The sequence below is a fragment of the Marmota monax genome, unplaced genomic scaffold, assembly GCF_021218885.2.
Source record: "Marmota monax isolate L192 unplaced genomic scaffold, Marmota_monax_Labrador192_F-V1.1 WCK01_AAM20220418_F8-fsc00091, whole genome shotgun sequence".
Lineage (NCBI taxonomy): Eukaryota > Metazoa > Chordata > Mammalia > Rodentia > Sciuridae > Marmota > Marmota monax.
This window is the reverse complement of record NW_026692434.1, coordinates 5,225,913-5,239,861: the sequence shown is the minus strand read 5'-3', so window position 1 is coordinate 5,239,861 and position 13,949 is coordinate 5,225,913. Positions and strand designations below refer to the sequence as shown.

The window sequence follows — 13,949 nt, the reverse complement described above, 5'->3', positions numbered from 1 at the left end:
TCTTTGTATTCTATATTTTTTTGATTTCCATAATCCATAATAGTTTAGAGTTTGGCTATGTAGATAGATGATCATTGCTTTAAGTAGTTTTCATAGAAAAATAAAAATAGTATTCCAGTCTACTTTAATTGTCTGTTGGTTTCTTAAATCACCATAATCAATGATATTTTTGCTTATTACTTTTAAACCATTATATATATATATATATATATATATATATATATATATATATATATATATATTTGAAAGTATTTGAAAATGTGTGCAGAGCTTGATTTTAAATTTTATTTTTATATAACTTCTGATTCATTTTCTAATTTACTTACCTCTTTTCCAGTCTCATATTTACCTCAGCAATAGAACATATGTCATGTAAAACTATCATAAATCATAGAGTTATTTTAAACATCTACATGGAACTATACTTTTGCAAAGGTCTTCAATGTCTACTAATGACTTAAAACTGGTTAAAAGTTTGCCTTTATTTTAGAGTTTTATATATATTGATGTTCTTTGGTATATGATTATACATTTTCATTCCTTTGAAATTAGGATTATTATATTTTCTTGTATGTTTTGCATTGACATATATTCATGAGGACAACAAAAATTAAGGTTAGCAGTCTTCCAACATAAAAAGTCTGAATTAATGGCTCTATAATATCTTGGAGAATAGGAAAAAAAGAATTATTTCCAAGAATACATTCAAACATTAAGCCAACTATGATGAGATGGTACAAAATGCTTCCTAAAAATTATAGACTTGCAAAATGAATATTTATTCTGGAATTTGCAGTTTTGCTAGAAAAAGCTAACAATAGGGGAAATATAGAGATATAGAAAGTATTCTATTGGTTATAAATAATTAAATTATGTTTAAAATTAAGGTTTTAAAAATGATACCAATTACTATGATTAATTATTATAAGTCAAATATCAAAATATTTCCTTGATTTTAATTGGGAACCACCCAATTGGTAAAGATATAGAAAAAATATTTTGTTCTTTGTAGAATAGCAAAAATCTCATGAAGACATATAAAATCATTAATATTTTAAATATCACAAGATGAGTTTGCTACTAATTCCTTTTAAAGAAAATACTACTCCTTAAATTAGAATTTCTGAAAATAAGTTCTGCTACTAAAAAAAAATCACTTTTTATTTCAATTTTGAAAAATACATATTGATACTTTTGATATTACAATTGTTAGATTATGGAGCTTCTAAAATGTAGTAAAAATATTCAGTAGTCCAGTTTTTAAAAATTGAGAAATTTTAAAAATCTAAAATGTATGCCCATAATTGATGAAAAATCTATCCATGTTAACATGTACTGTATGAATGTATAAACTTCTTTTTAAAACCCTACTAATACATGTAATTTACTAAACTTAAGAAGCAAGTTTTTTTAGCCTTACCCAATAGGCCTTGAAACAATAATTTCAACTTGAGGTTCTGATTTTGATTCTAAAATAATGTTGTAAACTTCTTCATTTGTAGCTCCCGGCAGGGGTTTACCATTCCATTCTAGAACTTCATCCCCTTGAATTTAAAAAAAAGGGTATTTTTTTACCTTATATATTCTGTTTTATTTTTCTTATCTTTTCTCTTTTTTTAACAAAGAAATGCAAAACATATACAAATAATTTAATTTCCTAGGCTCTGCTCTTGAAAGCAAATTGACTGCCATATAATGTGAATTAAAGGTTTTTTTGAACACCTTTATTGTTTTCATGTTTTCCTTTTTTTCTCCCAAATATTACTGGTCATTGAAAACAGTACAATATAAAACTGCCTTTATCTTTTGAGATATACCAGAAATAATATAAAAATAATCTCATGCTATGGGATGGAACTAGCACAGCCTATTTTGGAAACATTAGAAAATAATAATTAGCAGCATGCCCTCCATATAATAAATGTAAGCAACTCTATGTATGATTCTTATTAAACTGCATAAATCTTTTATTTTGGTAAAAATAGCGATTAACATTTGTTAGCATGAATTTTTCAGTTATAAATCACACTTCATTGTCTTCACCAGATGCACAACAGAATAAAAATGCATGAAAGGATTTGAATTCACACCCACAGGGTAACACAGGTAGCTATGGCAAAGTTACGAAGCAAGCAGATGTAAAACTTGCATGACAGTTAACCCACTTCCAGATGCTCAAAACATGTACATTATATACATGATATATAGTGAATGTCAAAGTACAAATATAAAAATATTTTAAAAAATAAAAAATATAAATTACTACTTAGTTTGTTAAATAGTTCAAAATTCATTAAGAAATATAGTATGATGCTGCATTAAAAAATGGAAGTTAATGACGAATAGTTATTACTTTGAGTAGAGTTTTCACCATAAATCATTTGGAAACAAAGATTTATTCTCATAAATATTTAGCATATATTTAGTTCCCAGATAGTTCTAGACCCCTTCAATTGACAATAGAAGGCTGAGTTGAATGAAGATTAAATAGACAGTAAAACGACCAAGCAGTGAGGATAATGGGCCCCATTCAACCACACCAAAATGAGTTTTTCTGCTATCAGGCCACCTCCAGCATGGCAGGAGTTCTATCTCTTCTTGCTTAAATAAATCCTACTCAGTTTACTCTTCCCTTCCTGCTCTGTTTACTTTTTCCTTCCATGATCATCCATAAATTTTATTCTTCAAAATTAGTGAGACAAGAACCCAGAGGAAATTGGCAAAGAGGGGAGTCTAGTCTCATCTCAAAACTCTGGTTTCACAGCTGAACTACTACAGCCCTTGGTGGCATGTGGAGGCATCTGAATGTTTGGATGCTTATTTTGTTGTTCTCAGTATCTAGAACATATTAGGGGCTAAGTAACCATGTGCTGAACTAAGGAATCAATATTGTTACCAATTTTAAAACTAGGACTAAACATGAAATCTTTTACTTTTGGTTAGGTCATTTTTTACAACAATAAAAAATGTTTTACTAGGACTATTTTTAAAGTAACTATTTTTTTTTTCTTTCAGGTGTTTTGATTACTTGAAAGTAAAAAGTAAATGTTGAAAAAGCACATCATGTGCTGTTTTGATTTGGTAAACAGTATTGTTATTGACAATATTTAAATAATTTCTAATAATTTTCTCTAAGCAGTTACCTAGAAAAAAAAGTTTTTCAAATAGTCAACGAATCTACTTCATTATTTTAAAAAGGAAAAAAAAATAATTACAGATTATAGCATATCAGGAGTTTTATCAAATTTTTTTGACCAAGGAAAGGAAATTTACATCATGACTCAGTACACATATATAACAATAATATGTATACATGTATGCATATGTACATACACATACATTTACATGCTAGAAAGTAGTTTACAGAACAATACTTACCCTGATAGTTTCCATTATGTTTTAAATTTTTAAAAATATTATGTATTTCAATTTTTTAAAAAATAATGAATATAAACAATTAAATTAATTATGCTATCCAATAATGAGCTGCAATCAATATTTTACAAAATACTGTATTATAAAATCCTCCTGTTTATAGACAGCAATCTGGAAGCACAGCTTTTAATATCAAATTAAATTAATACATGTGATTAGTTTTTACTTATAAATCAACAACTCCTAAACCAGTGGCTTTTTTACCATTACTTATATATGAATAATCTGATCTTTTCAGGCAGGGATATAGACAGTGAGGGTACAAACAGAATGTTGACCCTTTCTCTGTCTTTGTATTTGGTGGTAGAGAAATAATATGTAAGCAAATAACTTTAATAAAATTTGTCTTATGCAAGGATAGCAGTACATTCAAGAAACAGAGATAGAGACAGGTGGCACCAGAGAAGTAGTGATTAAGTTATTGCTTCAAGTGAGTATCAGGACTCTTTTCAATTATGACAACTTGAGATGAGTTTTGAAGAATGCAAAAGACTTCATCAGCAGAGCAATAGAGCAATCAGGTAGACAAGAGGCACTGATCACATCTTATATATGGGTAATAACAGCTTGCCAGGAAGACTGACATAACTGGGAGTGGAAAGTGTTAGCAGGAGATAGTCACCAAGCTTTGACTTGAACAAAGAATGACCAAGAGACATGAAGAATCTTAATAAGCAGTGCCTCTATGTTTTAGATGGTTAGGCCAAATAGCAATGAAGTGCATGAATGAAATTGAAGGAGAGCAGGGCTGCAGAAAGTTCTGGCAAGATTATAGCAAGATTCCAAATGCCAGAGGTGAAATAAATGGAAAAAAATAGTGTTTTCGTTTTTTATAGGCCAGCAATTTTTATATGCAAACAAAAGAAAAATCAATCCTATATTAAAATGTAAGTCAGACTATATGATCAAGTCTATTAAAAAGCTTTAGTTGCTTCAAATACATAAACTGCTGTAAGTAAAATGTACACTGATGTGTTTTATAGTTATCTTAATTGAGCTTTTAACTTCTCAGCCCATGGGTGTTAAATAAATGAAATTAATCACTAAGAGGTATATTATACAGAACAACTCCTGAATTGACTTCTTCCAAGTAATCATCTACTAAAACACAAGTACAAAATCAAAAGATATTATGCTTATAATCTGATCTACAAATTCAGTTTTCTGTAGTTAAAGTTATATTATCCACCACAGATTTTCATACTTTTTTGGAGTATATTTTGAGTTTTGTACAACAATTCAGTTTACTAAGATAGTCATCCCTAATTGACTTACTTTCTTATTAAATCAATGACTAGTCTTTGATTAGAAACAATGGTACACGGTACTGCTACACATCTTCAAAGTCATATAGTAAATGGAAAAAAACTCAATTTGGATTTTCTCCTTATATAATACCTAATATAGAAGGTCCCTATCAAAGAAAAAACAAAACTTGAAATGATTTTGAACCGATTTCTGTAATCACATCAAGAAGTCTTTAAGACTCCTAGAATATTTTTCTGAAGTTATCAAGATAGAAAATACAGGCTGGAAATGTTCTCTATGTATTATAGGTTGTTAATAATCAACTCTGAACTGAAGTCAAAGAAGACGGTTAATGTGATTTTAACTAAAATAAGCAGAAAATAATTTACCAAAAATATATTTTAAAAGTGTTGCTACTGGATATATAGCACATTTGAATATATTATATGATTTTATTGTGCCATGTTAAAGTTACAGAACAATACATATTTCTGAATACTAAATAGTGATTCTTTTGCATGAGTACAATATGTCTCATTTTAATTAAGAATATTTTATTATGTAATATGCATCATAAATGTGACTATGTCTATGTTTTATGAAAAACACTGTTCCTAAATAATTGTTTGGGGATTCTGTGAAAAGTTTTAGTAATTACTGTAAATAATGAGGTGGAATTTGTTTTAAAAAGCTAAACTGTTTTAGACTTGAAGTCTGGTAACAATACTATAAAGTCATCTACAAAAATAATCCTTCAGCATTTTGCATCTCTGTGTTTTACATAAATAAAAATATTCCTACTCAATCTCTACAGATTGCTACTTATGTATAGTTCCTTATGAAAATCACATTCGTGTCTCTATTAGAAAAAAGCTTTATATATGCATTAAAATTAATTAGTAGTGTAAACGTAATATGTAAATAAATCATCCCAAATTGAAATCTACCAATCCATGCATTGATAGCATGTTTGAATGTAAAAAAGAAGCTTTACCTGCTCTCAGGTGTCCAACTACATCTGCCAGGCTACCCTTCTTTACTTTGGTGATGAAAGCACCAAGACGTCCTAAGTCAGTCATTTTTCCTCCAACAACCTGGATGATTACAAAGTTATAAGTTCTTAAGATTCATATGAAATACAACTTTATTAATTTGAGAAAGTATTTTATAATGTTTTACAATTAAGTGTGAGAACATTAGTGAAGTACAATATCTTTTTAAATAAAGAAACTAATATTGAAAAGAAGATATTTCATTATATTTGTGATGACCATGTATTCTAAGGAAATTTGTTTACTGATTTCTTACACTAACCTAACAATAACAAGACACCAAAATAATGTATGCATTTGGAAGACAGGTGCCATGTCTCTCTGACTTACATCAAACAGCAAGTGTTTAACATTGTTTAGGATTTTTTAAAATCTTAATCTTACCACTTGAATCATTATTTCTATGTGAAGATAATACCCCATTGTCAAATCAGATTTCAGTCTCCTTTGTGTATCTGTGGTTTAATATAGTAGGCCCACAACCATAAAGACTAGGAATTCGTACCAAGATCAGGCTACATTTTGGAAGTAATTTACCACTGTGCAAAGTGTACAGTCTAAATGCATCTGACCATGTGCTGACCTTCTCATCTGAAACAGATATTTGAGGTAACCTGACCTTCAAAGTCTGAGCTATATCACTACTGAATACTTTAATGTGGCTTTTCTGCTACATCTAAAATATATGTGAGAAACTCTAGGTTTAATTTTTCCCAACGCAGGGGCCTCAAATACACAATTAAAAGTGCACTGACTTTTTTTTGACTAGCAAATTTACTAGATATTTGTCATTCAAGTTTTCATCTGCTTTGTGACAAATACACCTTGAGGATCACTTTTCTAATACTTTTACTATGAAGTGGTACTACCTCAGCCCTATTTAAGTAGTATTTTTACTTAATGTCAAATCCTTATCCAACTAATGGAAACTTGTATATAAAAGGGTTGCTTGAAAATAAGAACACAATTAGTTGTGTTAATAACCCACCATTTTACACTTGATACATCTGTGTCTGCTAAAACAGCCTTCTCATTTTTCTGCTTGTTTGTTCAGTGTGAATTAAAATTAGATTTTGAAAATAAGAAAAGTAGGTATTACCAAAGATTGAAGTTGATCCACAGTTCTTATGAACATACCCATTAATAGAGGTAATAGTGGTGATCAGAATTATTTCACAGCAAGAGAAATTAATGCTAATAATATCATTTGAGTACATGAACTTTCTTTCTTGTTTTTCAGGGTTGGGGGATCATGCATGCCAGGCAAATGCTATATTATTGAGCTCACTGCCAGTTGTACTAATGTACAACCTCTTGACAAATAATAGTTTTAAAGTTACATTTTTGAATATTTATTTCTTTAAGTAACTAAAAGCAAAACCATATAATGCATATACATAAGCACACATATAATACATATGTGTGATTGATACCTATGCAAATGTGTGCATAGACTTTTCTAGAAAACAATAATCTTTTGTAATCTATCAGATTCTTATATCTGTTAGAGGACTTTTTAATTGTTTTATTTATTTTTTATTTTTTACATGAGCTCTCTTATTATGATTATTATTATTTTTGCCTTACAATTCTTAATACACCTTTACACCACAATTTATCATATTTCTGAATACAAGATATGTTGACACCAAATTGACATCTTCATACATGTATTTTGTATAACGATGAGGGTCTCCTTCCACCATCCATGCATGGATAGAGGACATTTTTAAAAGATATATTTTCTTCTTTTAGTATTATCATAAATATTACTATTATTAGAAAATAATTTCCTTGTTGAAGTTTTATATTGCTACTTAACATATAATAATGGTCCATATTTTATCTAAGTTTACTGCCTTCCATTAAAATCTTTTTAATGTAAAATTTATCCTTAAAAACCAGAGACAAATAGTTTTCCTATGCTCTATTGCATTTTTAATACATTTGTATTATATTAACAAAAATGATTAAAACTACTAACCTAGGAAAACTATTACACATAAGACAAGCTATGCTGGGCATAGTGATGCTTGCCTGTAATCCCAGCTACTTGGGAGGCTGAGGCAAGGGGATCACAAGTTTGAGGCCAGCCTCAGCAACTTAGCAAGACCCTGAGCAACTTATTGAGAACTTGTCTCAAAATAAAAATTAAAAGGATTGAGGATATAGCTCATTAGTGAGGCAAAACTAAGTCCAATTCTCAATACAAAAAAAATAAAAAAATAAAAAAAATCATTGTCAGAAATTTTGCTGATTGCAGTCTGTACTGTAATTCACCCTTTAAGAAATATTCTAAACCAACATACTTACTTTCAGACCCAGTAATGCACCCGATTCTTTGGGCATGGTTGTTCTTTTGTTAAGAATAACACGTCCAATTAATCGGTCCCCCTCTTTGGATGGCTGCCACGTTACAGGATGCTGTCAAACGCAGAATTTAAAAAGTAAACAACTTTTTTTTTTCTATAGACACATGTTACCATGGTGTGATTTCCTCAGTTAAAAGATACCCTAGAGGGAATTCTTTATTCTTACGGACTTCATCCTTGGCTTACAATATTTTTCATTTAGACTTACTTTTTATTTACAAAAGACACTTATACTCAATGATTCTGCAAGTACTTAGCAACTAAATATACCTCTTAATCGAAATTTAAAGGCAATTAATTTATTTTAAAATATGTCTGCTTAAATGAAGAAAATTGTTTTTTGTTATTAATGCTGATACTATCCTTAATCATATACAGTGTCCATTCTTAAATCATTACAATGGTTCATCTTATAAATTTAACTTCACAATGGTGCAAAAGTTTCTACATGTTTGGTAGAAACTATACTTTGAATTTTGATTTTTTTTTTTTTTTTTTTTTTTTTTTTTTTAGGATTAGTGATATAATATTGTCCTCTGTTGAGATGATAAGCAAGAGCAGTGAGCTTAGCTCTCAGGCAGCCATAGGATCACAAGGGTAAACAACTAATACTCTATAATGTACTGTTGCTAAAGGAAGATGTATGGTGGTAGTCATGATTTAATTTTTTTTTTTACTTAATTTACAATTTGCTATAATTATTCAGTGTCAACTAATTTTTTCTTCAAAACTGCAATGCCAAATGAAATTAACATTTGCTATCATAGAACATATAATGGTGCAGGACTCATTTTCACCAGTATATATGAGACCATGGACAAAGTATAAATAGTCCTTGAATTGCAAACACTCAATTACCAGAAAACTTACCGAACTAATAGGTGATGTTTCCCGGCTGTGCCATGTGGCAGGATCCAACCAGTAATAATCCAAGTCACCTGCACAGCAGGTAAAAAACAAAAGTGTGATAGTGTTAAAGTGGAGAATGCTAAGTATTACCTCTTCAATCTATAAAGTGTTAAGAATATTGTAATCTTGAGTTTACACATCCCAGAATGATACATGTGTTGTGAAAAGTTGGGACTTGAGTCACTGGAATAAATATGTTCTACAAACATACCTCCTGAAATAGAAGGGCTACTCCTTCCCCCCACCCAAATAAGCCTAGTAACATTGACACATAAACATACAGGGAAGAACAGGGTTAATGTGCTTTTCCAACACTCAAAACTTTCCATTCCAAGTCACATCCTGCCATCTAGTGGTGATGCTTAAAATTATATTTATTGAACTGAAAGTATTAAAATTTGTCTCCCTTTCTACACTTCTGAACTATAACATATTTTTCAAAAAATAATTCTCTTATCCCTACCTTTCCTCATATACTGAAAAATATGACATGCTTATTAGTTATTATTAAATGTCAAGAAAAACTGCAAAAGAATGCAAATGACACAGTACCCACCAATTTTAATAAAACCACAAAGTAAGCATTTGAGAGAAAAATTAAGAGGCCATGTTTTCAATATTTGAATGAAACAAAAGGCAATAAAAAAGTGGGCCACCTATATGAGAACATGTATTAGGAAATCAGGGGAATAAATGAACTTTTATATTTTAAGTATCAGATTAATTCAATAAAATTTTTCTTTCCATGGATCTCCAAAGAAACCAGTAAGTCAGCTGACACTGAGATACAAAGCTAGCTAACTTGGGGAAATATGACTTAACAAGACTCTACAGGCCATAAGTAAATAATTTTTCATAGATGATAGGCAATGAAAGGTACACCATGCAAAAGGAAATACATTTTTTAGGTGTATAAAATCTACAGGCAAAAAAAAATCCATACTCTTCAATTTATTAGTAGTTGCTTTTCTTTTCCTTTTATAAATCTTAGAAAGGCTGAAGGTAAATGTTATATATACTAAATACTAAAATATTACACCCAATATTCATGTGAATAATAGTAGTATACTCTATGCAGGGGTTAGCATTTGAAATTGCACTAAAAATTATTCTATTAAAAATTATTTCATATGGAATCTGTATCTTTCTCAAATTCACATCCTTAATATGTATACATGGCTTAATATCAGAGAGTACTTTTACTGGACCACTTCAGTTAATGGAATGTAAGGAAGATGCAAAAGGAAGATTTTTCTCCTTGGTATTTATTTGCTGCTTGTAAAACTTAATGCAATTATTCTTAAAGTAGCTTTTTCGTTAGTTCATCTGAAAAAAACTACAGTGTTAAAATTGAAATTCTATGAATACAAATATTACTGTTCAAAGGGTAATTATTGCAATTTGAACAAGTTTCTCCCTAAAATTTCACATACTTAGTAAAAAGGCCTGATGATATCTTAAATGCTGATTCATTTCTAAACAGTGATAAAGTAATTGAACCACTGAGACATTGGTGGGAAGGTGATTCAATTTCGCTGAAGAAAAAAAATACTAATGAAATTGAAAGGTGCTTTAAGAAGTCTTTGAAGCTAAAATAATAACAAAAATCACCCTATTTTTTTCAAGCAAACAATAGTTCATCATATCCCTCAATAATTTTTCTTAAGCTTTAAAAACTACACTTCTCGGGATCATGCCCCCATGCCTTATATGGTGATTCAGCTCTGTTTTATTCACATTGTACTAAATATATACAAACAAATATTTGCTGTGTAAAAAGTGTTCTTCATAGGCAAAGAACCAAAAGCTGATGTTTCTGGTAAAATTCAGCCATGCTATTTTGCACACCTTATTATGAAAGCACAGATACTATTATCATCTATGAGCTTTTCAGGGGAATCACCTTGAATGAAGAGTCTCATCAAATTGGTTAGAAGGAAGGAAGGAAGGAATGAAGGAAGGAAGGAAGGAAGGAAGGAAGGAAGGAAAGGAGGGAGGGAAGGAAGGAGGGAGGGACAGACATATGAGTATATCTACATACAAGTATCTATACAGTTTGCCAGGAGATTCTAATTTGTATCCAGCACTAGAACTTACACTATTCTGTAATATGAATGCTACAGAGTTTGCAGCTATTTATTTATTTTTTGCCTATTTTGGCCATATATAATAGTGTAAACATCAATTAAATATTGCTAACAAATGTAAATGTATAAAGTTCAATGTGAGACAAGAAAAAAAAAAGAATAGCGTTACCTTAGATTGGTAGAGAGAAGTGATGGGAGGGGAGGGGAGGGTTGGGGGGATAGGAAGAATAGTAGAATAAAATAGACATTATTATTACTGTGTGTATATATATGACTGCATGACCAATATGATTCTGCAACCTGTACACTCAGAAAAATGAGAAATTATATCCCATCTGATTCAAATATATCCCATCTGATTCAAATTATATCCCATCTGATATGTCAAGGTCATTGTACTGTTATGTGTAACTAATTAAAATAAATTAAAAAAATTTAAAAAAATAAAGTTCAATTTTTAGTATACAATTTATACCTCTTAATATTGTGATATTTTTATTAATTTTGTCACTTATTAAATAATATTGTTTTAAAAATCTTACAAAAATTACATGTTACATACTAAAATCTAAATATGTTGTTTTATATTATATTTGTTTCTTCTAACCATATAATTACTGTTTGAAAGACACTGAACTTTTAATTTCTCTAATTTGTCTTCACAATTTACATTTTCCTATTATTAATGGTATAAGCAGCACATAACAAAACTTTCTCCTAAAATATTCATAATCAAATATTTCATTAATACAAACCATTTCCTTGATTATTTTTCTAATAGATGATTAATGATATTGACTTCTAGTTGGCATAACTTCAAAATGATAAATTCATGGTATTTGCTTATGGAATCAATACAAAAACATCTTGTCTCTAATATTCAATATAATTCTAAAGAAACTAATTTGCTATTATCATTATTCCAGAATCAGGAAGCATATAAGTAGGTTGTGTCTACTGAAATAGTTCAACTTTATAATTAGCCATGTTCAAAGAAGCATTATAATTTTGAGCTTATTTTTGTGAGGAATTTTAAAACAGTTTTGCTCCCAGCCCCTATATAAAAAGCAGGCTAATTAAATCTGGTTAGCATAGATCTTTCATTCCACAAATTTCAATGCATTTTCAATGCACAAATCTATTTCAATGCAAAAGTAAAATAAATCACTTGTCAGCTAATACACACAAGTGTTCTGTAAAGAGAACTATTTTTTCCTAAACCCAGGTCACTATGATTAGACTGTTTAACAATGCATAAACATGGATCTTTATGATTTAAAATTTATATGTTTTGGTATCTTGTGTCAAAGCACAGTGAATTTCAATATGACCAACTGAACCAAAATATCTTCCAAACAACACAGGTGCTTGGTGGAACATATATGTTAAAACTGTATGCAAACCATGACTCTAATTTCACATATTAAATACTTAAAAATTTACCCGACATATATACTTTCTCAAGTGAAGCATATACTTAATGTACATATAGCAAAGGAAAAGTTACTATACCAAATTAGCACACTGCTTAAAGTATTAGAAAAGTCAATCTTCTGGCCCGTCTCCAGAAGAAATATGCAGCATATTTTTAACATCATTATAATGATAAAAACCAGAATGCATATCTATTCTAATATTCACTCAGTAACCCATCTAATTCCTAATTTATAACCATAATTGAGTTCCTGGTCATCTAAAAATAAATTGTTCTTCCTACAAAAAATGGGTTGTTGTCATTAAAAAAAAAAAAGAAAGTATATTTTACAGACCAAAAATCAGAACTACACTTACCGTTTATTTCCTAAACCTATTAAAAATTTTTCCTTTTACTTATTTTTTAGTCCTTTATCAAAGGATATGTGTTGGTATTAAGTACAATTAGATGAATACTACACTAACTTTAATATAGAACAGTACATACACAAATAAAAATACAGAACAAAAATATGGTTATTGAATGTTTGCATGTAATGCATACACAAAAGTTATCTTAGGTTTTGAAGTTTGATCAGGTATTTTCAAAACCAAGTCCCATGGCCAGCAGATGTGATTAAATAACATTTATCTATATTGCAATAAGTATGTGTATGTAAATTAATCTGAATAATTGACAAGAACATTTATTTCAGTAACAGTAATTTCACAGACATGAATTAAACTAAGAAATGAGTTAAAATCTTAACTCTGGATTAATATATGAAAATATCACATGAAATGATGTCCTCATTTCTTAAAAGTCTGATTAAAATACTTCCTTGACTGCAAAAGGAAAGTGTCCTCGTAATCTACAATAGCAGAGTTAACTTTGGAATAAATCACCAATAATTTACTCATAGCAAAGTTCCATAAAGTCTAATTTTCACTTGAGTTAACAGAGGAAAGAAACAAATATTATCTTACAGTACTTGATTTCTAAGCACTAAAATGAAATGGGAAGAGATAAAGTTAAATTTAAGCATTAGTCAATCTATGAAATATTAAAAGCATATTCACAAGTAAATGCTATGAATATCATTGCAAAATCAGTACATTGTCTTTCATTATTAAATTATTATCTCTCATGATTGACTGTCATTCTAAGTTCCTAGTATACTAAACATATTAGTCCTTAAATATTTTTATGGTAATATCATTGAAAGTCCATGCCAACTTTCACTCCCTAAACATATTTGAGGGCAAAACACTGTATACAATTAGGTAACAGAGATTTGCCTGACTCAAGCTCAACCTCTTTAACAATTTAAAATGTAATTTTTTTAAAAAAGAGTCCTTCCTTGGAAGAATTGCATTATCTGCAGCCATTAAGGATTCATTAGAGCATTTGTTCTCTAAATTTATGTTAGAAA

At 29.4% G+C, this 13,949-nt stretch overlaps 1 protein-coding gene across 47 annotated transcripts in view; it reads right to left on the bottom strand.

The window, feature by feature from the left end:
• The window catches only part of Rims1 (regulating synaptic membrane exocytosis 1), a 447,890-nt gene that overhangs the window by 155,307 nt on the left and 278,634 nt on the right, over positions 1-13,949 (bottom strand). For all 47 annotated transcript variants that reach the window (XM_058578848.1, XM_058578854.1, XM_058578856.1 and 44 more), the window contains 4 exons: positions 8,978-9,045; positions 8,049-8,159; positions 5,678-5,777; positions 1,421-1,544 (listed from right to left, as the gene is read on the bottom strand). In XM_058578848.1, coding sequence (XP_058434831.1) covers positions 1,421-1,544; positions 5,678-5,777; positions 8,049-8,159; positions 8,978-9,045 — 403 coding nt within the window. The remainder of the gene's footprint in view (positions 1-1,420; positions 1,545-5,677; positions 5,778-8,048; positions 8,160-8,977; positions 9,046-13,949) is intronic.